Source organism: Eurosta solidaginis, chromosome 1, assembly GCF_040869045.1.
Source record: "Eurosta solidaginis isolate ZX-2024a chromosome 1, ASM4086904v1, whole genome shotgun sequence".
Lineage (NCBI taxonomy): Eukaryota > Metazoa > Arthropoda > Insecta > Diptera > Tephritidae > Eurosta > Eurosta solidaginis.
Genome location: NC_090319.1, coordinates 217630186 through 217656838, shown reverse-complemented (window position 1 = coordinate 217656838; position 26653 = coordinate 217630186). Strand labels below are relative to the sequence as shown.

Genomic DNA, 26653 nt, shown 5'->3' with positions numbered 1-26653 from the left:
GTCTTATCGATTGTACTATTCACTAATTCGGTTTCAACGACTTGAAATAAATGACATTTATATTTCGTTTTAATAGTATAAAGGTGGCAGCACAGCTTAATGAGACCTAAAATATGCGAAAAGCACAAAATGAATGCCAAAAAAAAAAAAATAGATTCCGTATACTAACTGCGTTTAAAAGCCATTATTGTGCAAGTTTTTACATATTTTAAGAAATGGTAAGTAAATGCGGTATTAATTTCTTTTTTTTTCTGTTGATATCGCAGTTATTCTTGTATCCGTTAATTGAACATCAAGTTGAGAAATAATATCATGGCCAAATCTGTGGTTAGTCGGTACAGCTTTCGAAACTCCGTTGCATTCAAGTGGAATGGGTTATCTAGAACGTGTCTGTCCACTGGCGATGGACTTAGTAATTCTTCATCTTGTGATAAAACGTACGCCAAGTACTCAAATGCCATTTGATTTATAAAACAGCGTTTCGTGTTTAAAGTATTTAATTAAAGTTCCGATTTTCTTTTCTAACTAAAAGAATTAATTTCTTGATTTTTAACGCAGCCAATTTACTTGCCGTTTATTTAACAACACAGCTGATCGTCTATAAACAAATATCGATACAAAATAGTTACTGAATAACGAAATCGTTATAGTTATCGATTCGCAAATAAACCGATAGCAAATGTGGTTAAACAAGTTAGCGAATTCCACTACTGACGAAAGTGTTCTTGTAGCGAATATCAGCAATTCGAAATGTTGCTTTGGTCATTGCATTTCCAATGCAAATTTTGTAATACTTGACAGGGGCATATTGCAATTTGTTTTTGTATTATAATGGTTTGCAATGGATATGATATGCAACGATGCAAGACCACTTGCACCTTATCGTGAACTGTCCTATAGAATTTTTATTGCTTTTAACTTAGTTTCAGATTAGTATGGTCCTCCTCTGCATGCTATGGCCTCTTCGCTGGTTTTAATTTTTCTGGTTTAACTGATTCCACTGTTTGTTTTGAATTTGTGATTTTCGGCTTGAAAAATGATGTTATGCCATGTCTATGTTGATTACGGAATACAGGTTTAAACTGTAAACAACGAATCAATCGTTCGCGAACACTAAGGGTCTGAAATTTGTTTCTATATTCGCCTTCGTGAATGTGATTTCGGAATAAATTTTTAAATATTCACGTTAGTGTGTAAACTAAGAGCGAATATAGGTACATATTAACATTAATTTTTCCGAACCTTGGTATTTTCATTTATATTATTACTTAAACCGAATATTGTAACGAATTTAGGGAAACTCCGCTTATTTCACACCTTCTACTAACGTTCGTATCACTTCACAACCAATAGCTTACTTAAATCAATCTGATTCTGCTTACTCAGCTTTTGCTTCTTTCATACTCTGTGCTGTGCCGTTCGCATACTTCTAGGCGTTTCTTCTATAAAATTTACTATATGTTTACCAGCTGTAAAATCACCATCTATAACTACGGATGCACGTTTATAGCTTCTCATATGCGCGTTTATATGTGAGTGATACTTCGACCGATGATTGCATAATTTTGTGAGCATCCCAGATATATCCATGTGTTGGGCATATCTCTCCGCTTCTTGTGTGTACATATGTGTAGACATAATGTTTGATTTGTTTATGTAGATACAAGTGACTGTATCGGCTTAGAGATGATAGTATGCCTTAGTGTTGCTAATATTCGTCACACTGCCCTCAACCTAAGTTTGATCGTCCGATCAGACAAATCTCTCGATCTAACTACTGCTAGCATCTCCAAACGAACCACCCTTCTATTTCGTGGTTTCCCAATGGTTTGTATACGGTATATGGTATTACTGATCGTCTTCACAACTTTGTACGGGCCTTCCCAATGGCACCGAAATTTGAATGGAACACCTTTCCGCCGGTGAGGGTTGTATAGCAGTATCAAATCTCCCTCCAAGAAACATTCCGAATTATTGTTCTCATCGTACCTGCGTTTCATCTTACTACCCATTATCCTGGATCGTTCCCTTACACACTCTTGTTTGGCCAATCAACTACTTCGTAGAGCTTGCTCTTGACGGATTAGCTTCACGCAATCAGTATCGTTCCCACGTTTCACAACAGTAGTGCGCCCTGGCTTGAAACTACCCTCGCATTCTTTCTGGGAAATTCTTTCGTTCGTTTTAGTGCATCCATTAGGGTTTGTCAATGCCAGTGTTTTTCTCGCGGGTACTTTGGGTTTTGATGTGTCTGGACCATTCATTCCATCAAGCATTGCCCGCTTTACTTTCTTTGACTTTTGTGGTCTCTGTTGAATCTCCTCTACCAGGACTCGCTTACTGCCGAACCCTTTTTTCCAAACTGAAGTTAAGTGGTATATCCTGGTTCTTATAGCGCATAGTCCTTCTCTGCATGTCGATTCTTCGAAGACCACCCATGCGGTTGAAACCACTAGGATCAAGATTACAATGTCGTGCAATGTGACCGGGCCTCCCGCATTTGAAACATTTGATAACTCTTTCACTCCGCTTTTGCGATCCTTTCAGCGCCTTCAATATTGTGTTCACACAGTCTGACCTTTCTACCTCCACACGGCGTGCTTTGAACGCTGGCTTACACAGAAGCGGTGCTGTTTCCTGAATTAGAGCATGGGATACTGTTTCAGCAAATGTTTGCTTTGGGCTTGCGTATGTAACTCGATGTTCGGCCCGGGTGCGTCGGATCCTTGCGAGAGGTAGGTGGGCGCACCGGGTCGATCTCAATAAGCGGGTTGGAAATAAGAAAAGGCGAGATTTCTCGTTATAATAGATGTGGTAGCTAGGCTACAATATCGCTAGGCTACAGATCGCTGGTGGCAGATCTGAGCTGGTTGGCTGCTAAAATCCAAGAGGCCGGTTGTATCGAAAGCGACAACCGTTGACCCGCTAAATCCTCCGTTTTGGAGGGCAAAGGCACCCACAAAGCAACATAGCGGCGATTTTTTTGTTATTATTGCATTGTCATCGGGTTCTGAACTATATTCCCAGTTTCAAGATTGTAGCTTATCGGGAAGTTACTTAAATTTGAATTACAAAATTCGTTCACAACGGCCGTGCAGCCTGTCAAGCCAAGCTATATAAAACCGTTTAAAAATAGAAGTCATTATCACAAAAAAAAAAAAACAAGCTACTCTGAAACTTAAAAAAGTAATTTTCCGATTTACAAAGTCTTCGACATTGTGTGCATAACTTCAAATAAACCAAGATTTTATAGTTAATTTCCACTAGATCTAGGGGTGTGATGTCTCTGGGCATTGACTAAGCTTCCCGTTGCGTTTGGTACAAATAGCATAAAGGCATCAGGGGGATCAAATCCAAGGAGAAAGATTATTATTTATAAAAACGAATTTTTTTGTTTTCTTGAAGTCCCTGCAATAGTTTTGAAAGTTTAGAAAGTTTTGGCAGCTAACGGTATAAAAATTTACCAATTTTTTAACGAAAAATATGACCTGTATCATTTTGAAGACTTTTTGAAAATTTGTTCATAAAAAGGATGAAATTCGCATGACAACAACGTGATTTTTTATTAATAGTGTAACTATGTTTTACTTTTAATCACGTTAGCTGGCTATACGCTTTTTTCTTTATATTTCATGTTTGTTGAAAATGCTACACTGTGTCTGGAAGGCGATGTTTTTTTCTATTGTCATAAAAAAAAAATATATAATATTTCATTAAATGACATAAGCACAATATTGGACTACCTACCCAATTGGAAACTTTATTGCTCATACAAAAAATATCGCCGTGTCTTCTACAAGAATATGTTAGCAAGAAAATTTTAGATTTCGCCCAAATAAGTAAGTTTATAATAATAATTAGTTTTTATCTCGCAAGAGAAGATGTAAAATATTTGTATCCTATGCGTCAAGCGAAGAAAGGTCTCTTTTAAAATCAGATTTGGACATATTGCTCAATTGGTGCACCATCAACTATATGCCACTTAATCTTAAAAAATGCAAATTTATGTAGATTACTTCAGCCAGCTTCCTACATTCTTAACAATTATAATCTTGAAAAGGTATACAGTTTTATAGACCTTGGGGTTAATATGGACAGTGAACGTAACTTAAACCTTCATATTACTGCAACTGTTAGTTAAAAAGGCTATAGGTGTTCTGACGTTTGCGAAGCGATGGTATGAAGAATTCAGCGACGCCTACGTTGCTAAAGCTCTTTTTACAACATTCGTCAGGCCGATATTGGAATATGGTTCAATAATTTGGAACCCGAGCTACCACGTTCATATTGATCGGCTAGGATCAGTCCGAAAACAATTTTTACTTTTCTCCTTAAGAGATTTCCTTGATAGTCGTAGGGAAATGTTTGGAATTGTATTTATGATTAAATTACTAAATGGTTCGGTCTCTAACTCATTTCTGTTGAGCGACGTAAACAACTTTAATGTTCCTTCCCGGCCTTCAAGACATCTTAAACCTCTCTGCTTAAAATAATGTAGAACAAAGTTTGAATGAAATGAGCCCTTCTGCTGTTTGTGTCAGAATTACAACTCCCACTATAGCACATTTGATGTTTCGGACTCGCTTTTTTGAATTCAAAAATCTGTCCTTCCCTCTCTTAATAGTAACTAACTGTATTCATTAACATATTGAATTCATTTTCTACTAATTCTATACATAATATGTACGTATATTAATTACTAATACGTCACTTATTTAACTTAGCTGTTGAGGATTAGCGTGGTATCATTGGACGACTTGAGGGCAGTGCGCTGTCACAACGTCCATAAAAGAAAAAAATAAAAAACTCTTTCCGTTCTGAGCACTTTTTGTTCAAAAGAAAATATTTCAAAAATGCGCCATTTACTTGATGGGATAATTTAAAAGAAAGTAACAAAAAACTTGAATCCTTTAAGTCCTTTAATTGGTGGTGCTAAAACGTACACTAAGAACCACAATTTTCTACATTGATTTATATCATGAAAACAACTTCTTAGTACTGAGAATAAGTAGATAAGTATATTTTTTTGAAAAAAATGTTGGGGAAACGATTAAGTAGAATTAGTGTGTACTGTGGGGCCGTCAGTATGCAAGAAAAATTGTAAAAGTAATTCTGCGGAAGTGCTTAGACTTCAATTGTTCAATTTAAGGGTAAAGTTTATGAAACAAACTTACAAAACCCTTTCTCAACTCTTGGCATTGGATATGTTTGTGTTCTTTTCTGGAATAAACATTGTGTGATTTTCGCAGCTCTCCCGAAAGTTTGCGTCCTCATTTAATAAAATATTGTCCGAAAAGCATTAGTGATAGTTATATTATTAAATAGTAACAATAAGAAAAAAAGGAAACCTCCATAAATGCGCTCATTTCCTACTGGTGCGCTTGGGGTGTAAAATTATTTGAATACATTTTTTATTTTTATTTTCCAATTGCATGCTAACGATGTAAATTCAGAGACTTCACCTTTAATACAAATTCTAGCATTTTCGGGACTCCAAATTTCTTAAGAAACATGAAGTGCCGTCAGAAAACCGCTTTTTAAAGCTCACCTAATTCAATATTAATTTAGCATGCGCGCATAAATATACATACGAAACATACAAACCTATAGTATTAGTACTTTTTTGAATGTAGGAATACTTTTTGAAGTTTTTGAATGTTGCTTAGTATTAAAAGCCGAACATACACATAAGTAGAATGTTAAGAAATTTCTTTGACTTATCAGATCACAATAGATTCAATGGTTCTCAAGAAATTATGGTCTAATTGTACAATGTATATTATTTTTTTTAAATATGTTATTGTTAGTTTGAATTGAAAATATTATGCAACGAAGTTTCAAACCTATTTATTTCTGAATTAATTTTAACCCTAATGATTTGATGCATAAATTGTTATCCCAAATAATATTGTGCACTTTCGTAGGTTAAGATTTTGAAATTTAAATAATATCTAAATCCCGGTATTAATTAAAATACAAGATCCCGAAAATCCCGGGGTTACGAAATTATAAAATATTGACATCCCTAATATAAGGTGTAGTTTTAAAATTTTTTGGAATATGCATTAACCCATTTGGCGGCACATGTTGGTATTATTCGGAAACTAGAAAAAATGATCTAAAACACTAGTCTTCCAGACCTCAAATACCTGTACAGTGAGTACGTATATATATGTATATTTTACTAATACCATAAAAAACTATAAAAGTGCAAGAAACTTTTTTATAAAAAAAGAGCACAAAAAAAAACGTTAATAAAGAATACCAAGATCAGTAAGATCCATCGAGTAGGTACAATTTAGAAATTTTGCAGTAAAGTAAATAGTTTACACCCAAAGCGCACTTAAAAAATTGCTCGATATCACGCCGATTTTCACAATTTTTATATACGAGTAAATGTACCATATCTTGTTGTATGGCGTGCAAATGATATAAAATTTTGGATATATCTGTTTTACTTTATTCTACCCAAGATAATAAAGTTATTGGTTTCATCTGTCACTCTGCATCGTAATGGCATAGACTAATCGAGAAAAATAAAGATTTACATGTATCAAAATGATCACGGGAAAAAATTGATTGAAATCGATGAGGCAAACTTTACACGCGGGTAGAAAACTAACTGTAGACAACTTTTTCTTTTCCAATTTTTACCATGAGAAGATAAGAAAATTTTTTTCTAAATTTAAAAATGCTTCTGCTTATTGAAAGAGTCTATTGCATTTATGAAAGCAACATATTATTCAACCCTTATTTCTCAAAATTAAGGTTCAAATAAAAAATTTATGATTTCTGTGTATAGAGCGGGGTGTCTGGGGTTCAGAGCTGTAAAATCTTACGCTTTCGATTTGTGTTATTTGGGTGGTTTTGCACTTTGTCTATGACAAGTTCCAAAAAAAAAATTTTATAAGCATTTATTTTCCGCGGCCACCGTGGTGTGATGGTAGCGTATGCCTTGCGTTCACCCGGGCAAAGCAGCATCAAAATTTTAGAAGTAAGGTTTTTCAATTAGAAGAAATTTTTTCTAAGTGGGGTCGCCCCTCGGCAGTTTTTGGCAAGCGCTCCGGTTGTATTTCTGCCATGAAAAGCTCTCAGTGAAAACTCATCTGCATTGCAGATGCCGTTCGGAGTCGGCATAAAACATGTAGGTCCCATCCGGCCAATTTGTAGGGAAAATCAAGAGGAGCACGACGCAAATTGGAAGAGAAGCTCGGCCTTAGATCTCTTCGGAGGTTATCGCGCCTTACATTTATTTATTTTTTAACTCGACACTTTTAAAATTGTCATGCTTAATGCTTTTGAGCAAGTTGTTTTAACTCTTCTCACTCTAAATATCTTCATAAAAACTTTTTCAACCAATTTTTTAAAATAAGCTTTCATAAAAAGGAACCTAAAATTTTTTCGTACTATTTTAGGTACTATTTGCGCATTTTTGTAGTAAGTGATTGGTACTGATGCATGATTTCACACACCAAAAATGTGAAATCACCTAAGTGCACTCATTGATTTCAGTATATTTATTTCTGCAGTCTGATTGAGCATTCTTTTCAAATGCATGCGGTGCTGAATGAAATCCTTATTTCTCTGCATGATTGCAGAATTAAAAAAATGAAATCATAATTCTCGTATGAAGAAAAAATTGTGAAATACTGATTGCAGAAAAACTCTAATTTCAAAAAGCACATGATTTCATTCTTCACCAGCTCTGATGCATGCACATGCATACGGCGGTGATGGTGTGGGTGGTTATAAATTAAATCGAGTATCGAGTATCGAATTGCAGAGTTGCATTAGGGGAATCGCAATCAGATGCGGAAAAGTTAGGCATCCTGCCTAAACATGCCTCCCCCTTTCCAAAACGCAACATCGTTTACCCCCACCGATCTCCGACCGCTGAAAAGGAACGAGACAAAAAATTTGCATTAAAACTAAACTTAACCTAGATCGCGTATTTCGCCAGCGTCGCTGGTGGTCGGGAGTCCTGCCCGACTTGCTCAGCATGCCACCTAAACTAGGATGAAAATGAGCGGTTATGAAAAAGTATACGTGAATATTTCTTGTCATTTATTAACAATTCTTAAATATATGACTTCCATAAAGTAGTATGAGTAAAAGGTCAATGGGGCTGGACGAAGAGGATGAGGTCTCCGTTCCAGGCTGCCAAAAAAAAATTTATTTTATAATTTTTTTTTTTGATGGACGGAGAGGCCGAGGTCTCCGTTCCAGAATCGCAGTTTTTTTTGAGATTTTCCTAGGCTGGAAGAAGAGGCCGAGGTCTTCGTTCCAGCATTTGACGTATCGTATCGCTCTCAGGGTGACTGCTTTTCTTTTGTTCGACGAGGTGTGGCATCTTATGGATGTCCCGGGGCGAGTGGCCGTGAGATTGGTTGGATGAGTCGCATTCTCGCAACCGTGCATATATGTTATAGAGTATGTATTATTATTAATTAGTGCTGTCGGAATGGACGTGATTTCGAGCAGCTGATGCATATTTGACACAATTTGTAGAATTACGGTGTGTGGGAGGTTGGGACGGGCGTGATTCCAAGCCACCCGCGCAAAATTACTTGGAAGGCAGCCACTATATATTTTATTATTGCGTGGAGTGAGTCACACGTATCAATGTGATTGCGGTGCTTAGAAGCGAGAATTTTCTGTTCAGCGAACCGAAGTTGTGATTTGAAAAAAAAAAAATAAATTTATTTTATTAGAACCGTATGTTAAATTAAATACATCAAGTGCAAACGGAGGCGAGTCAAGCAGAGCATGCGACAGCTCATGACGAGTAGAGATCCACCAACTGCATATGCTTATATGAAGTGGTTGAAACAGTGTAGCTGGTTTAAAACGGAATATTAAATATAATTTCTCCAAGCAGACTTTTTCACATTTCGGGATTTTGTCATGTCGAACTCTTCATTTCGGGACTCTTTCATGTTGAGACTCGGAATCCTAATTCCGGAGTGTTGATGTTTGTTGTTGAAATCAACAATTCCTACCCTCTTTACCGCATTGGTAGATTTACCAACTTTTTGACCTATTTTCCTTTTCTACTACTTATATAACCAAATCCTAAAAATCTACCAACATTTCAATATATTCGCATTGAAACTAAATATTGTGATCATTTAGTAAATGTATTGATTTTCCGGGCACACCCAAATAAAATTAAGAGGTGGCACTAACCCAAACCAACCCATTTTGAAAAAGGTTGTACATAAATTCAAAAAAGAAATAAATTTGTTTATGAAATAAATGTAGTAAATGAGCACGCAAACATTTTCCTGCGCTATATTCCTCATTTTTTTGAATGAAAATAAAGTTTTAAGCTAACCGTAAAATGTCGGTGATTTTGTGGCAGTATTTTGGTACATTTGAAAATTGTTGTGATTAGACGCTTCGGTCAATTTTCGTCAGTACTTCAAGCATATATTTTGTTTTGTTTGCCTGTTTTTTTAAGTGTTATTTTCGTGATATGTGCTTTATTTGTTACGCAATAAATTATGAATTGTGTTGTACAAATATTAACTCTAGCTGTTGTTTTCTTGGACAAAATCTACCAACTACTACTATTTTAATTTTTTCGTCTACCACCATTCCCTTTTTAAAAAGTCCGCGCACTGGTACAAGTATACTAGCAGCAAGAGAGAAAACAAAACGAATGTTCATAGACACAAATATACATATGTACATCTGTATGAATTGAAGCAAACGGTAAACGGTCGAATCGATTCATGACACAAATATACATCTATATTAATGTAAGCAAACGGTAAACGGTCGAATCGATTCATGGCGCCGTTGCTTCATTCTTTTCGTTTTTCGCGTGGTTGAAGAATGATGGTGGTGATCAATGGTAAGTAAATTGTAATATTTTCTTTTATCTCTTATTATAAATTAATTTTCTTGCACTGTTTCATTATTAATTATTTTTATTTTATTTTTGTGGTGGGGATGGGCCAGGACACCGGGTTGATTGGGGTTTTGCTTGTTTTTAGGTTTTTAGGTTACCGGCATCGCAAAAGGGGGCTCCAACGGAGGCGTCTGCCGCGCGCTCAGTTGTCACACCTTTGCGATGCCCATTGATGCAATTTATTAATGGATGATTTTTTTCTTCTTTTCTTTGCTGGTTTATTAGCCAGACGATATGGTGGAAAATGTATTGTGGACTGCGATGTAATCAAATTAGAGGTGCGTTTGCACCGTTTAAATATTTGGAAATCAGCAAATAGGCAAGAAGATAAAAACGGCAGTGGCATTCGGAGATATCAATGGGCACGATCGAATGATATGATGCCAGCTTTTTCAAAAAATAAAACGATTCAACGATTCCATTAGATGATTCTATCATACAAAGTCAACCGCCACAGCCTGAACTAAGGGACTCTGCTATCATAACAAATCAACGTCGTATTGGCAGCGGTCGATTACCTAAAGTCAAATTAGCAAACGCAGTAGCATCGGAAAACTCTCAATCTACCTATGATATGCCACAGAACTCAAACAGAGAAAATCAAAATGATATATCTAGTAAACTTAGACTTCTAAAACTTTTTGAGGCTAGCAAAGTTTCAACGAAAAATTTGCTCTGCTACCGCTTGGGCTTTGGACATGAACATATGAACATAGATGAGAGCAATAGTATAAAAAAATGAAGGGATTCTCTGACTCTTCTATTACCTACTTAGCGTTTTAGAGCGGAGCAAATAATATAATAATGGTATTTGGTGGTATTTTTGGTGGAGCGATCTGCTTTGTGTCTGTTGGGCGTTCGCAGTTATTTCGGAGTCATTTTGGGTTATTGCGGAGTGGTATTATGTATTATCGGCATTTCGGGGTTACTTAGTGATGGGCACTTTGGGTGAGATTTTAACTAGTCCTCATGAGATACGTTTCGTTTTAAAAGAGCTAACCAAATCAGGTTTTTAGTTTTCCATTTGACTGGCTTTTTGAACCCGCGGGTTTTATGAAATTTTATTCCGTTTATTTGCATTTGTTTAAAGTAACTCCCTAATGTGGATTTATTGCGTTTCTGTTAACGAATTGTGCAGAAATGACTAGTGGCTATCAGTTGAATGAGGGAAACGGTAATAAGGAAACCACCTCAACAGCAACAGTGACAGCAACAACAACAAATATCGATTCAATAAACGATAGCATTGGTTGTGGCAGCAGCAGCAATATTGCGGAGCATGTTAGAAAATTTGTTTTTACAAGTCAATACACAAGCCCTATAGAAACGGAAACACTTGGAGCAGAACTGGATAAGTTGGAAATCAAAATACCAGAGCTCTTTCAAAGCGGTTATTCTTCCTATACTTGGCCCTGTGCACCTATTTTGGCTTGATTTTTGTGGAGGCGGCGACAAAATTTATTTGGCAAAAGTATACTCGAATTGGGCGCCGGTACAGCACTTCCTGGCTTATTAGCAGCTAAGGGTGAAGCACGTGATATACTCAGCGATAATTGGATACTTCCAAAGTCGTTGGCGCACATACGTAAATATTGTTTGGCAAATAATTTAGTTCCGGGCAAAGATATCGAAGTTGTCGGTCTTAGTTGGGGATTGATATTAAATAGTGTTTTCAATTTAGGTCCTTTTGATTTGATAATACAAGACATGAGAAAACAGCAACTAGACCAACTTTAACTGCGCTAGCAGCTGTTACGAAGAATCTTGGACGTGCGCTAGGTAGCGATGGTAATGAAAGTTATGTAAAACAGGTAACATCGGGATTTTTAGTTGTTTCGAATCCAAGGTATCGTGATAAAGCAGATCATCATCATCACCGCTACAGTAATCAAAATGAGGAACCAGAGTGGTTCAGTTGTGGACCCACATCACGTTTAGATACAATTGAATTGTGTGGTTTTAATGACGAGAATTATGACCAACGCGAAGATAATGGGAATAATACCAGCGATGAAATATCAAATGAAAGCGACGATTCTAAGGAGAAACGCGACGAGAATTCGAATGTGGTTGTCTCGAAAAGTACTACTTTAAGTAAAACCATATCCGATAGAGTAAACCAGAGATGCCTCCAAGAACGTGTAACCTCGAAGGTTGAGCGCAAATCTATTTACGATTAATTTTTGGGCAACTCAACAAAGCACCATCATCAACAACAACGAAGCCAGTATGGTGGTGGCATTGGCAGCACAGAAAGTAATGAGCATCAAAGGATGAAATCTCCAAACATGGTTTATTAGTACAACTATCCAATCCACGTTTGCCACACGATATCACGGTGTACATCCACATTTTCATCATCATACAGCACCAGATTTCTATACAGACGGTAACCTACATATACATACACCAAAAGCAAATGATATTGCTGCATTGAATGAAAAATATCAAAGTGGTTATAATACACCATTACAATTTATCAGTGAGCATTATTTCCCAAAAACTAGAACAGCTACAGTGGTGCCACCACCAATTGGTACTGGAACGGCAATAATTGGTAGAGCCAATACAACATCGCCAACATCGTGCGGAGATAAAAGAGATCGTGAACGCGAGCGTCATCACTACCAACCCACCAAACAACAGCAAAAGATTGCAGCACCAGCAACAACAAAGCATTCATCAACAACAGGGGTAAAGTATGTATATCAACCGTTCCACTTAAAAAGCTTCATAGCTTCGATTTGAACGAAATTTTGGTGAAATTGCTGTGCTATATAGTAGTGTTAATTTCACTTAAGATCGCTACTAAATTTTGAATGGTTACGGAGATATAAGCGTCTGAATTCTCAATTTTTTTATGGAAGCCTTTTTTCTATAAATCATAAGTCATGTAATTGGCTTTCTAAGAGGAAATGAATAAAACGGTTTCTAAAGTATTTTTTTCATTCTTTTTGAATATAAATATAAAAATTTTTTAGAAAAATTTTAGTAAAAATTTTATTAAAAAAAAATTTTTTTTAATTTTTTTCAGAGAGGGGCATTTTTCATATTTTTATTTTTAAACAAAAGCTGATACCTATTTTATTTTGGCACGCGAAAATTTCTTTAATACAATAATTTTTAAAATGTCTTAAAATCAATTCTTGAAGATAAAAATATAGAAAAATCTTCAAGAAGTGATTTTAAAGATATTTTAAAAAGTGTTGTATTAAAGAAATTTTCTGGTACCAAAATAAAATAGCTATCATTTTAAAGGAAAAACATCAAGCTTTTATTTAAAAATAAAAATATGAAAAATGCCCCTCTTTGAAAAAAATTAAAAAAAATAAATTTTTAATAAAATTTTTACTAAAATGTTCCTAAAAATTTTTTTTATATTTATATTCGAAAAGAATGGAAATAATACTTTAGAAACCGTTTTATTCATTTCTTCTTAGAAAGACAATTACACGACTTATGATTTATAGGCTTCCGCAAAAAAAATTGAGATTTTAGACGCTTATATCTCCGTAACCATCTAAAATTTAGAAGCGAACTTAAGTGAAATTAACACTACTATATAGCACAGCAATTTCACCAAATTTCATTCAAATCGAAGCGATGAAGCTTTTTAAGTGGAACGGTTGACATACCTTACCCCAACAGCAACAGCGCGTGCAGCTTTTTTTTCGTGGCGGTTCTGTGGGCAACAAAGAAAGAAAAAGTTGCCAGCCCTTTGTGCAAACACGTCACCAGCAGCATTTGGACGCGCTGCAAAGAAAGGTGATTTTTTAAATTTAAATGACACAAAAACATCATGTGGTGATATCGCATCATCACATGATTCCAAAACATCATGTGATAATATCACAGATGATAGTAGGTTTGTTGCTTGTGATATAAATGAAACGAGTAGTGAAAGTAGTAAAATTAGACATTTAGTTAATAAAATAGACACATCATACATAAACAAAACCAACAAAAACAATCATATACCCATAACGTCCCCCACATCGACAGGTAATACATCAGCCGGCGGAGCAGCATCACTAGGGATGCAAACGATACATCGATGTTTTCGAAACATGAGTTTGCATCATTAGTTAACTTTACTTTGCGGAACTACTATATTTTCTGTTGGTAGCACCTAGGTTCGTTCATATTTATTGCGTTGTTGGTATATTATATATGAACTGTGCATAAGTTAAATGTGCATATTTGTTAATCTTTAGTTTGCATTTATACAGGAAGCAATGCCTGCCATAAAATTGAAAAGTAAAATTTGGAAGTTACTTACTTACTTAATTGTCACTTAACCGTCTAAACGGTTTGGCCGTCCAACAAGGCGCGCCAGTTGCTCCTTCGCTCCGCCAACCGGCGCCAATTGGTCACACCAAGGGAGTTTTAATCGTTTTCCACCTGGTCCTTCAAACGGAGTGGGGGCCGCCCTCAACCTCTGCTTCCATAGGCGGGTTCCGATAGAAACACTTTCTTGGCCGGAGCGTCATCTTTCATTCGCATAGCATGGCCTAGTGAGCGCAGCCGCTGCGTTTTAATTCTCTGAACTATGTGGATGTCTGCGTAGAGCTCGTACAGCTCATTATTAAATCTTCTTCGGTACTCGCCATCGTCAACGCATAGAGGTCCATAAATTTTTCGAAGAACTTTTCTCTCGAACACTCTCAAAGTCGCTTCATCTGCTGTTGTCATGGTCCATGCCTCTGCCCCATATAGCAGGACGGGTACGATAAGTGACTTGTAGAGTATGATTTTCGTTCGCCCAGAGAAGACTTTACTTTTCAATTGCCGACCTAGTCCAAAGTAGCATTTATTGGCAAGATTGATTCTTCGCTGGATTTGAGTGCTGATGTTGTTGCTAGTTGTTACGGTCTGCCGCTACGGTCTACGGCTACGATCCACTTGGGAGCGTGTTCACGCGAACACACCTAGCGATGTGGCGAAAGTGGCGAGAAAAAAAATATCGAAAACCAGAAAAAGACAGACCTGCCATCACGAGGAAAAAAATAGGCAAGGAGTTTCGGCTGCATACACACGAAAAAAGATAGAAAAAATTTTGGTAAGAAATAAAAATCGAGAAAAATCGCCGCGTTTCCGGCCAGATCGACACCAAAAAAGATGATGGTGGTAAAACGTATTTACCTAGTGTGTCTATAAATGATTATTGGAATTTACAACGTGAACATTTTCCCATCAATGAAACAACGCCAGAATTAGATTTGCATTTAACCTATCAACCATTAGGCATGTTCAAGTGGCAATTGTATGCAGCGCAGCAAATGTAAAAAATTGGGTGGTAATAAATCTTAACCTAGTGAGGACACTACCACCGGAGTAAAGGCCAGCACGAAGCTTTATCGCCACCTGGGTCATTTGGTCACCTCGGACCACAGCGCCAACCGCCACCAACGGTGCCTACTATTACCACGGGCATCACCATCGGTATTACCTCCCCCAACTCCTTCATAAGCGCAACCACGAGCGCAACAACCATCAGACGTACCGCCACACCAGTTGGAACGCACGTAGCGGGGCCACGTACATAGGCTTGCGGCCACTAATGGTAACACCAACAACAGGCGATACCACCGACCCAAATACTAGCCGCATCTTTATTAGCTGCGTTCATACCGGCAATAATACTACTAGCGCATCCTTATTGGCTGCGTCCATCCCGGCTATAACAATACTAGCACAACCCGTATCAGCTACGACCAGACGGGCTACAATAAACCAGCTACAATGACGATCACAGGGCAGCGAGTATAGGCCTGCGGGCATTCCAATTACGATAACGAACATCAGCGGTTAAAGCGGTGAGTTCGTTCCACTACTGAACTAAAGTTATGTATTTGTAGCATTAACCCTATCTTTTAAAATTATATTTTTGACTCCGCAACATTATGTAATGTTAATGTACCACCATACTCAAATTTAGGGCTATCACCCTATTGTAGAATCAAAGCAAATGTGAATACGAATGCAATATGCACAATGACCGGAGGAAATGAAAAGTTAAAAAGAAAAGAAGCAATTCTTATTGTACGTTCAAGTCGTTGCATACTGAAAAGAAATTTTAACCAACACAAACAAAGCATATTTTAATGGTCATAGGTGTGCAATTTATACTGCCTGTGAAACAAAGAAAAAGGTGTTTCAGGTATTAAAATTTGCTTTGCGTTGTGGTAGAATTTTACTATTACATTTTTTTTAATTGATGCCATCGTGGCGAATATGATTTTGGGGTGAGCAAAAGTGTTGATATTGTTTCGGTAAGGAATATAGTTTTATTGGTAATTCAAGTTCAGTTGCATTATCAGTAAAATGCATTAACTCTATATTGAGAGACGCAAATAACAAGTAATGCGGGTTAGCTTGCGTTATCAAAACAAAACTTTTTGTTGTATACATTTTTTGGTGACTGAGTCGAACTAAACCCGAAATAATACCAACCCTGACTAGTTACACTGTAAAATAGTTAACGTTTCAACTGAAGTATAAACATTTCAACTTAACTAGTATAAAGTTCAATGTCTTCATAGTTCATTTACCTGAACAGGTGAATGACTTCGGTAATTTTCCCATCTGAATCTAAAAGCTTACGGTTACTTGAGCTGCTTGTGAAACAATATTTTTTTGAGGGGTAGGATTTACCCCAAGTTTAGTCCTAGTTGCGTTATAACTAATTTCTTAGTGCATAGACATAGTACATCATTAGATAGTCATTAGACTATGTGTAATACCAAATTGATGTTCTGTTAAACTCAAAGTAAGTCTAATACAACAACCTATTAATTTTGTAAGGGGGCCCCAATTACAGAAGTATTGTATCCAAACTGTACAGCCCTAAGATAGATCTGTGAAAAAAAAGAGAAAAGGGCATTTGACCAAAGTTCTACAAAAAAAAAAGATTTTTTTTTTATTACATATATAGTATATTTTTATTTTATTACATATATAGCCTTTTTGATTGCTATAAAGATTTAAAAAAAAAAAAAATTTTTTTTATAAGCTTAAATATATTCAAAGTAAGAAGTAAGAGAAAAAAAAGGAGAAAGCTATGTTAGTAGTAATAATGAATTTTGAATAAAAGTTGTTAATAATATGCGAATGCTGGCGTCGCCAATGATTTAGAAGGCATAGGGTAAACCAGGTAAGGGGCCACAGAAAATTTAGGTGCGTCGGTGGCCATGGTTTTGAGGGTGGGAAAAGCACCGGGCGTCGCAACACCACCCGCGGCGCCTCTATGTATATTCGGCCTATTTTCCTTTTCAGCTTATTTATTTTATTTTCAGCGTTTTTTTTTTTTGTATTTTGATTTTATCAGTTAGTAACCGGTCATTTCCGGTTCGGTTAGCTTTGTCTTCTTGTGCGTTAGATTTTTTTTTTGAGTTTTTTTTTTGAATTTTGAATTTTTTGAATGTTAACGGTCTGTCCGTGACATCCGGTTCGGCCGGATGTTGTTTTATTTTGAATTTATAAGCGTTTTGAGTCGGTCTCTGCGCTTCTGTCGGTTTTTTTTGAATTTGACAGCTGAGTTTTTTGATAGGCATGATAGGAACTTTTTTCTGTTTATGGCGCAGGAACAGTAAGGTTGGCAAGGACCCGCCCAAGCCGACAATGACTACCCACTGTGCACCAACACATCATGCCGACCCGCCTTCCTTACTGCTCCCGTAGAAAATCCGATTCCATAACAGATGGCGCCCAACGGGATTTGGTGCCCGAGGCGCTGTCGCGCTGGTAATTCCGGGTCCAACTTGTGAAGTTGATCATCCCACCAGTCCGAGGTGAGCAGCCGCAGGAGCAGCCACCTGCGTTGCGGTGGGATGGTTAGATGGATCAAGTTGTCCGGAGTGATCATCGTTGACAGTTGCTGAGGGCGCCCAACGTGGTTCTTGGGGCGCTGGTCACGAGGGCCATTTCGGGTCGACTTGTGAAGTCGACCATCCCACCAGTCCGGGGTGCGCAGCCGCAGGAGCAGCCACCTGCGTTGCGGTGGGGATGGTTAGACGGATCAGGTTGTCCGGGCTGGTCATCGGGGGCAGTGGCCGAAGGAGCCACGGACTGAACGTCTTGTCCTCCGGACAAGTGCTGCACGCACTTGATTTTTTTTTTGTAAGTGGGTTTTTGTGTTTCCGGAATGTTGTCCGTTAGTCGGCTTAGGAGAATATATGTCCGCTAATTGGGATCTTGATTTTTTTTTTTTTGTAATATTAAAATTTTTTTTTCCACATAGTTTTTCTGCCGAATTTGTGATGTCCAGTATGAGTGAGCGTGTGAGTGAATAGTAGGACCTCAGCTCAGCCACGTCTCAGGTGGTACCACAGAATACCACCTGCATTGTGACGGGTTGAGCTGGGATCCCAAGCGGCACCTCTTCCTGTCCCACCAGTCTTGGGAGCGGCCTTTGAAGCGGTCCACCCATAGCGGCGGAGGCAGGAGGGGTGTCCCGGGTGAATGATCGGGAGGCCTCAGCACCCCCAGCCAGTCCCACTAGCGAGTCCAAGAGACCGCCTCTGCGTTGCGGCTGGGTGTGTTGGGACCAACCTGTGTGTGTAGGAAATTGACCCTAGTGGTCCCAACCAGTCCCAGAGGCAGGTCCTTAAGACCCCCTTATGCGTTGCGGTTGGGAGCACTAGGGACGAGTATGAATGAGTTTGTGTTGTTTTTTTTTTTTTTTGAGCAAACATTTTTTTGCCTGTAGTCCTACTGCCTTCGAAGGGGATGCCAGCATTCTCATCACACACCCCTTCCTGGAGTAATGGTAATTTTTTTTAATTTTTTTTTTACCAAGATTTTTTTAAATTGATTTTTTTTTTATTTTAAACTTACAATTTTTTTTTGTCTGGTCGGGGACATCTCGCCCAGTATTCTCCCCGAGCACTGACCTCATAGGGATGTTCACACGCGGACTCACCGAGGACCGTGAACACCCTGGCAGTTCACGCTTAGGTCGGACTAGCCTTTCGGAGTTTGGGACGAGTTCTGCAGATCAAAATGTCTACACTTTTTGTTTTGCATTCCTGTGGGAGCGATACCAACTAGAAATCATCTTTCGGAGTTTTGACGAGTTCTCCATAACAAATGTCTAATTGCCGCAAAGCCCTTTTAAACTAGGAAACAGAATTAATTCCCAACCTGACTTAGTTTTTTTTTGATGGACCTATGTTGCCCGGCTAGCTTCGTAGTAGGACTTTGAGACTCTTATCTCAGGGGTGAGTCGTGCCCCACGTTGCTTGTCGTCGAAGATCCCTGGCAGTAGGTTCCCACAGATGATCCGGTTTCCTGTTCGCTTCATCGTCAGGTCTCCAAAGCGAAGCAGGTTTGTTACGGTCTGCCGCTACGGTCTACGGCTACGATCCACTTGGGAGCGTGTTCACGCGAACACACCTAGCGATGTGGCGAAAGTGGCGATAAAAAAATATCGAAAACCAGAAAAAGACAGACCTGCCATCACGAGGAAAAAAATAGGCAAGGAGTTTCGGCTGCATACACACGAAAAAAGATAGAAAAAATTTTGGTAAGAAATAAAAATCGAGAAAAATCGCCTAGTTTCCGGCCAGATCGACACCAAAAAAGAGGATGGTGGTAAAACGTATTTACCTAGTGTGTTTATAAATGATTATTGGAACTTACAACGTGAACATTTTCCCTTCAATGAAACAACGCCAGAATTAGATTTGCATTTAACCTATCAACCATTAGGCATGTTCAAGTGGCAATTGTATAAAGCGCAGCAAATGTAAAAAATTGGGTGGTAATAAATCTTAACCTAGTGAGGACACTACCACCGGCGTAAAGGCCAGCACGAAGCTTTATCGCCACCTGGGTCATTTGGTCACCTCGGACCACAGCGCCAACCGCCACCAACGGTGCCTACTATCACCACGGGCATCACCATCGGTAGTACCTCCCCCAACTCCTTCATAAGCGTAACCACGAGCGCAACAACCATCAGACGTACCGCCACACCAGTTGCAACGCACGTAGCGGGGCCACGTACATAGGCTTGCGGCCACTAATAGTAACACCAACAACAGGCGGTACCACCGACCCAAATACTAGCCGCATCTTTATTAGCTGCGTTCATACCGGCAATAATACTACTAGCGCATCCTTATTGGCTGCGTCCATCCCGGCCATAACAATACTAGCACAACCCGTATCAGCTACGACCAGACGGGCTACAATAAACCAGCTACAATGACGATCACAGGGCAGCGAGTATAGGCCTGCGGGCATTCCAATTGCGATAACGAACATCAGCGGTTAAAGCGGTGAGTTCGTTCCACTACTGAACTAAAGTTATGTATTTGTAGCCTTAACCCTATCTTTTAAAATTATATTTTTGACTCCGCAACATTATGTAATGTTAATGTACCACCATACTCAAATTTAGGGCTATCACCCTATTGTAGAATCAAAGCAAATGTGAATACGAATGCAATATGCACAATGACCGGAGGAAATGAAAAGTTAAGAAGAAAAGAAGCAATTCTTATTGTACGTTCAAGTCGTTGCATACTGAAAAGAAATTTTAACCAACACAAACAAAGCATATTTTAATGGTCATAGGTGTGCAATTTATACTGCCTGTGAAACAAAGAAAAAGGTGTTTGAGGTATTAAAATTTGCTTTGCGTTGTGGTAGAATTTTACTATTACATTTTTTTTTAATTGATGCCATCGTGGCGAGTATGATTTTGGGGTGAGCAAAAGTGTTGATACTGTTTCGGCAAGGAATACAGTTTTATTGGTAATTCAAGTTCAGTTGCATTATCAGTAAAATGCATTAACTCTATATTGAGAGACGCAAATAACAAGTAATGCGGGTTAGCTTGCGTTATCAAAACAAAACTTTTTGTTGTATACACTTTTTGGTGACTGAGTCGAACTAAACCCGAAACAATTCCAACCCTGACTGTTACATGTAAAATAGTTAACGTTTCAACTGAACAAGTAAAACAATTTCATTAATTGTACTATAAGTTTAAAGGGTTCATGTTTACCTGAACAGGTGAATGACTTCGGTAATTTTCCCATGAATCTAAAAGCTTACGGTTTACTTGAGCTTGTGAAACAATATTTTTGAGGGGTAGGATTTACCCCAAGTTTAGTCCTAGTTGCGTTTATAACTAATTTCTTAGTGCATAGTACATATTAGTGACATTAGACTATGTGTAATACCAAATTGATGTTCTGTTAAACTCAAAGTAAGTCTAATACAACAACCTATTAATTTTGTAAGGGGGCCCCAATTATCAGAAGTTGTATCCAAACTGTACAGCCCTAAGATAGATCTGTGAAAAAAAAGAGAAAAGGGCATTTGACCAAAGTTCTACAAAAAAAAGATTTTTTTTATTACATATATAGTATATTTTTATTTTATTACATATATAGCCTTTTTGATTGCTATAAAGTTAAAAAAAAAAAAAAAAATTTTTTTATAAGCTTAAATAAATTCAAAACCCTTGTAGTAAGAAGTAAGAGAAAAAAAAGGAGAAAGCTATGTTAGTAGTAATAATGAATTTTGAATAAAAGTTGTTAATAATATGGGAATGCTGGCGTCGCCAATGATTTAGAAGGCATAGGGTAAACCAGGTAAGGGGCCACCGAAAATTTAGGTGCGTCGGTGGCCATGGTTTTGAGGGTGGGAAAAGCACCGGGCGTCGCAACACCACCCGCGGCGCCCCTATGTATATTCGGCCTATTTTCCTTTTCAGCTTATTTATTTTATTTTCAGCGTTTTTTTTTTTGTATTTTGATTTTATCATTTAGTAACCGGTCATTTCCGGTTCGGTTAGCTTTGTCTTCTTTTGCGTTAGATTTTTTTGAGTTTTTTTTTTGAATTTTGAATTTTTTGAATGTTAACGGTCTGTCCGTGACATCCGGTTCGGCCGGATGTTGTTTTATTTTGAATTTATAAGCGTTTTGAGTCGGTCTCTGCGCTTCTGTCGATTTTTTTTGAATTTGACAGCTGAGTTTTTTGATAGGCATGATAGGAACTTGTTTCTGTTTATGGCGCAGGAACAGTAAGGTTGGCAAGGACCCGCCCCAGCCGACAATGACTAGCCACTGTGCACCAACACATCATGCCGACCGCCTTCCTTACTGCTCCCGTAGAAAATGCGATTCCATAACATAGTGTTGATGCTGGTTCCCAAATAAACGAAGTCTTTTACTATTTCGAAATTATGGCTGCCAACAGTAGCGTGGTTGCCAAGGCGCTTATGCGCTGACTCTTTGCTCGATGACAGCAGGTACTTCGTTTTGTCCTCTTTCACCATCAAATCCGTCTTTACCGCTTCTCTTTCCAGTTTGGAGTAAGCAGAACTAACAGCGCGGGTGTTTAGGCCGATGATATTAATGTCATCAGCATATGCCAGTAATTGCACGCTTTTATAGAATATTGTTCCAGTGCGGTTAAGTTCTGCAGCTAGTATAATTTTCTCCAGCATCAAATTAAAGAAATCGCACGATAGGGGGTCACCCTGTCTGAAACCTCGTTTGGTTTCGAACGGCTCGGAGAGGTCCTTGCCAATTCTGACTGAGATGATGTGAGTGAGTTATGTTGTCATCAGCATATGCCAGTAATTGCACGCTTTTATAGAATATTGTTCCAGTGCGGTTAAGTTCTGCAGCTAGTATAATTTTCTCCAGCATCAAATTAAAGAAATCGCACGATAGGGGGTCACCCTGTCTGAAACCTCGTTTAGTTTCGAACGGCTCGGAGAGGTCCTTGCCAATTCTGACTGAGCTGATGGTGTTACTCAACGTCATTTTGCACAGCCGTATAAGTTTTGCGGGGAAACCAAATTCAGACATAGCGGCATATAGGCAGCTCCTTTTCGTGCTGTCGAAGGCGGCTTTAAAATTGACGAAGAGGTGATGTGTTTCGATTCTCTTTTCACGGTTTTTTCCAAGATTTGGCGCATTGTGAAAATCTGGTCGATGGTAGATTTACCAGGTCTGAAGCCGCACTGATAAGGTCCAATCAGCTGGTTCACGGTGGGCTTCAATCTTTCACACAATACACTTGAAAGGACCTTATATGCGATATTAAGAAGGCTGATTCCACGATAGTTGGTGCATTTTGCAATATCCCCCTTCTTGTGGACTGGGCAAAGAACACTTAGACTCCAATCGTCGGGCATGCACTCGTCCGTCCATATTTTGCTAAGAAGCTGCTGCATGCGCCTTATCAACTCCTCGCCACCGTACTTGAATATCTCCGCAGGCAATCCATCAGCGCCCACGGCCTTGTTCTTTTTCAATCTGGTTATTGCTATTCTAACTTCGACATAATCGGGCGGGGGGACATATATTCCACCATCATCGATTGCGGGATCGGGTTCGTCATCTCTGCGCGGCGAATCGCTGCCTCCATTTAGAAGATCAGAGAAGTGTTCCCTCCATAATATAAGCACTCTCCGGACATCAGTTACAAGGTCGCCGTTTTCTTTCCTACAGGAGTTTGCCCCGGTCTTAAAACCTTCCGTCTGCGCCGTATTTTCTAGTAAAATCTTCGGGCGTTATTCCTCGTGGCTAGCAGCTCAAGCTCCTCGTACGCACGCCTTTCTGCTTTGCTTGTTTCTTCCAGAAAAGGCGTCTCGCTTCCCTTTTCAACTCACGATAGCGTTCACACACTCCGCTTGTTGCGCTCGCTGTTAGCGTAGCCCTGTATGCAGCGTCTTTTCTTTCGATTGCAACGCGGCATTCTTCATCGTACCAGTTGCTTTTTCGTGGCCGCCGGTAACCAAGTTTTTCCTCGGCGGCAGTACCAAGTGCTTTGGAGATATGCTCCCACTGCTCCTGTATTCCATCAGGCTGAGTTGTGCTCTCATAGGTGTGAGAGTCGAGTTGCAGTCTGTTGTGATTGAAACTTTTCGACGTCTAGCTTTCCTTGTTCTTTTTGTTCCTTGGTTTTAGCCGCGCTGAGGCGGGTGCGTATTTTGGTTGCAACGAGATAATGATCCGAGTCGATGTTAGGTCCTCGGATCGTACGCACATCTAAAACACTGGAGGCATGCCGTCCGTCTATCACAACGTTATCGATTTGATTGCGAGTATTTCGATCAGGAGACAGCCATGTAGCTTTATGTATCTTTTTATGAATGAACCTCGTGCTGGATATGACCATGTTTCGATCACCGACAAAGTCAATCAGCCTCAGTCCGTTAGGAGAAGTTCCATTGTGTAGGCTGAACTTTCCGACTGTAGGGCCAAAAACACCTTCTTGGCCTACCCTGGCGTTAAAGTCGCCAAGCACGACTTTTATATCGTGGCGGGGGCAGCGCTCGTATGTGCGTTCTAATTGTTCACAAAAAGTGTCTTTCACCTCATCGTCTTTCTCCTCTGTCGGCGCATGGGCGCAGATGAATGATATATTAAAAAATGTTGCCTTTATTCGGATAGCGGTGAGACGCTCGACCGCAGGCGTGAACACCCGAACTTGGCGACAAAGTCTCTCTCCCACCTCGAATCCGGCGCCGAAACTTCGCTTATTCGTATCGCCACTCCAATAGATGTCACAATTTTTGATGTTCTTTCTTCCTTGCTTCGTCCAACGCATTCCTTGGATGGCGGTGATGTCAGATTTTGCTTTGACGAGGACATCAACCAACCGGGCATCTGCACCAATCCTAATCAGGGAGCGGACGTTCCAGGTGCATGCCCTCAATTCATTGTCCTTCAAACGTTTGCCATTGTCGTCATCAATAAGAGTGTATTTATCCGAGGCTTGTTAGTATATTTCATTGGAGTATGGTTTTACGTAGCGGGTCCCAAGACCAGCGCACAACCCGCTCAGAGGGCGTGAAAATATTACTTGCATATTTATATAGCGAGCCGCTTGCTCCAAGACAGACGCCCGCTTGCAGCCGCACCTAGAGGTGTACAGACGCTGCCGATAAGATCTCCTCGGCTAGCCCTTAAACCGATTATGTCAGAGTGGCCAGGTTGTCGCCTTCTCACATTAGTTCACCGCTAAACGGATATTTAGCGGCTACCCTGAAGATATTTTGCCGCAAGCAACCGCCAGTAGTGAATTGCTTGAACCGCATGCAAAAGAATCGCTCTGACCATTCCCAGGTGAATCATCAGGCAATATATCTAATATTCATGGTCATCTGAACAAAGTGCATTCGCTTGAATTTCAAAATGGAGAGCTACCAAGCAAGCGTGCGAAAGATGATGCAACGCCTGATAGGTTTAAATAAGCCCGAATCTCATTCAAATGCGAGCAGCTGAGATGTCAATCCTTCGAGCAGTTCTGAGAGCGGTATACCTATACATACTTGTATCGAAAAACTCGATTGCTCGTACGAGTACATCACACACACTTGTTCATAGTAAAGTCAAAAAGTTTACACAGCCGAATGTTGATGACTTCATTAACAACATAACATAAAAAGCATATCCACACATGATGGAGTAAAGTCCAATAAAATTATCGATACTATAGCAAATTTTATAATCATTGACAACAGACCATTTTCCACTGTGGAAGGTAAAGACTTTACGCAGTTAATGAAAGAAGTTTGTCCGCTATACAAAGTACCATGTCGAGAGACTATAAAATCTAGAATTGATGATAATACGAGGCAGTGAGTAATTTTTTAAAGCGTATATAAACAATGCTGAAAACTATTGCATTACCTATGATATTTGGACAGACACAATGCAGAATAAATCATTTGTAGGTGTTACAATACATTTTTTGGATAAGCTTAGATTCCTCAGTGCAACCCTTGGAATATTTGAACTGACAGAACGCCATACCTCTGCATATATAAGATAGAAGCTTAGAGATATTTTCGCAGAGTGGAGCATTTCTATAGACAAAGTTTCGCCAATTATTACAGATAATGACCACACGGTGATGAAAGTCAATCGTGAACTGTTTGCAGAAAAAAAAAATTATTCCTTGCTTTGCTCATACGATTAATTTAGTCGTACCTAAATCTATTGACGAGTCAAGGGACTGTGCCGATTTGATAAATAAAGTTCGAGAAATTTTAAAGTTCATAAAAAGAGTGTTAGTGCAAGCGACGAAATAAGAAAACGACAAAAGGAGATGGGGCTAAAAGAAGGTCAAATCAAAAAATTTATACTACGTTGGTACTCGTGCTTTTATATGTTACAGCGGTTCATTGAATTGGCGCCCATTGTAGGAGCACTACTTTTGACTAGACCCCTAGCTCCAGCAATGATCTCAAGTCACGAAGTAGATTGCCTTAAAGAAATTGTAGAATTAATTTGTCCATTTGAAAAATTATCAAAAGAAGTTTCTGGAGACAGCTACGTTACGGTGAGCAAAGTCATTCCATAAGTAATTTGCGTCAATGAAGTCTTTGAAAATATTAAACCGAAGAATACAATAATTTTGAATTTCAAAGAGGAAAATAAAAAGAATTTACTAGAAAGATTTGCTGATTTGGAACATTCTGCGATTCTTGTGATTTCAACTGCTCTAGATCCTAGATTCAAGTTTATGCATTTCAAAAATGCCTTCGCCAAAGCCAAACCAATGAACTATTTAAATATATATGTGCGGGAATACAACGAACCCGTAGCTGATTGTGAAATATCTGATGGATCTGATAATGCTGACTCCGAATTTGACATCTGGAAGTATCACAAACAATTGACTCGCAAGAACATGAAACATGACTCACCTTTTATTTCGAAAAATGCTGGTGAAACTGAAGTTCATATGTACCTTCGTCTCCTGTTACAC

The 26653-nt window shown here is 38.8% G+C and overlaps 2 protein-coding genes and 1 pseudogene across 2 annotated transcripts in view; 1 reads left to right on the top strand and 2 right to left on the bottom strand.

Moving 5' to 3' along the window:
- The window catches only part of LOC137237015 (cytochrome P450 307a1-like), a 491717-nt gene that overhangs the window by 4340 nt on the left and 460724 nt on the right, over positions 1 to 26653 (bottom strand). The window lies entirely within an intron of this gene.
- On the top strand, positions 11054 to 11650 carry LOC137247462 (histone-arginine methyltransferase METTL23-like; annotated as a pseudogene).
- LOC137237016 (craniofacial development protein 2-like) lies at positions 16963 to 25686 on the bottom strand. The gene has a single exon (XM_067760157.1). The coding sequence runs from the start codon at positions 24485 to 24487 to the stop codon at positions 23756 to 23758; it is 732 nt and encodes a 243-aa protein (XP_067616258.1). The 5' UTR covers positions 24488 to 25686; the 3' UTR covers positions 16963 to 23755.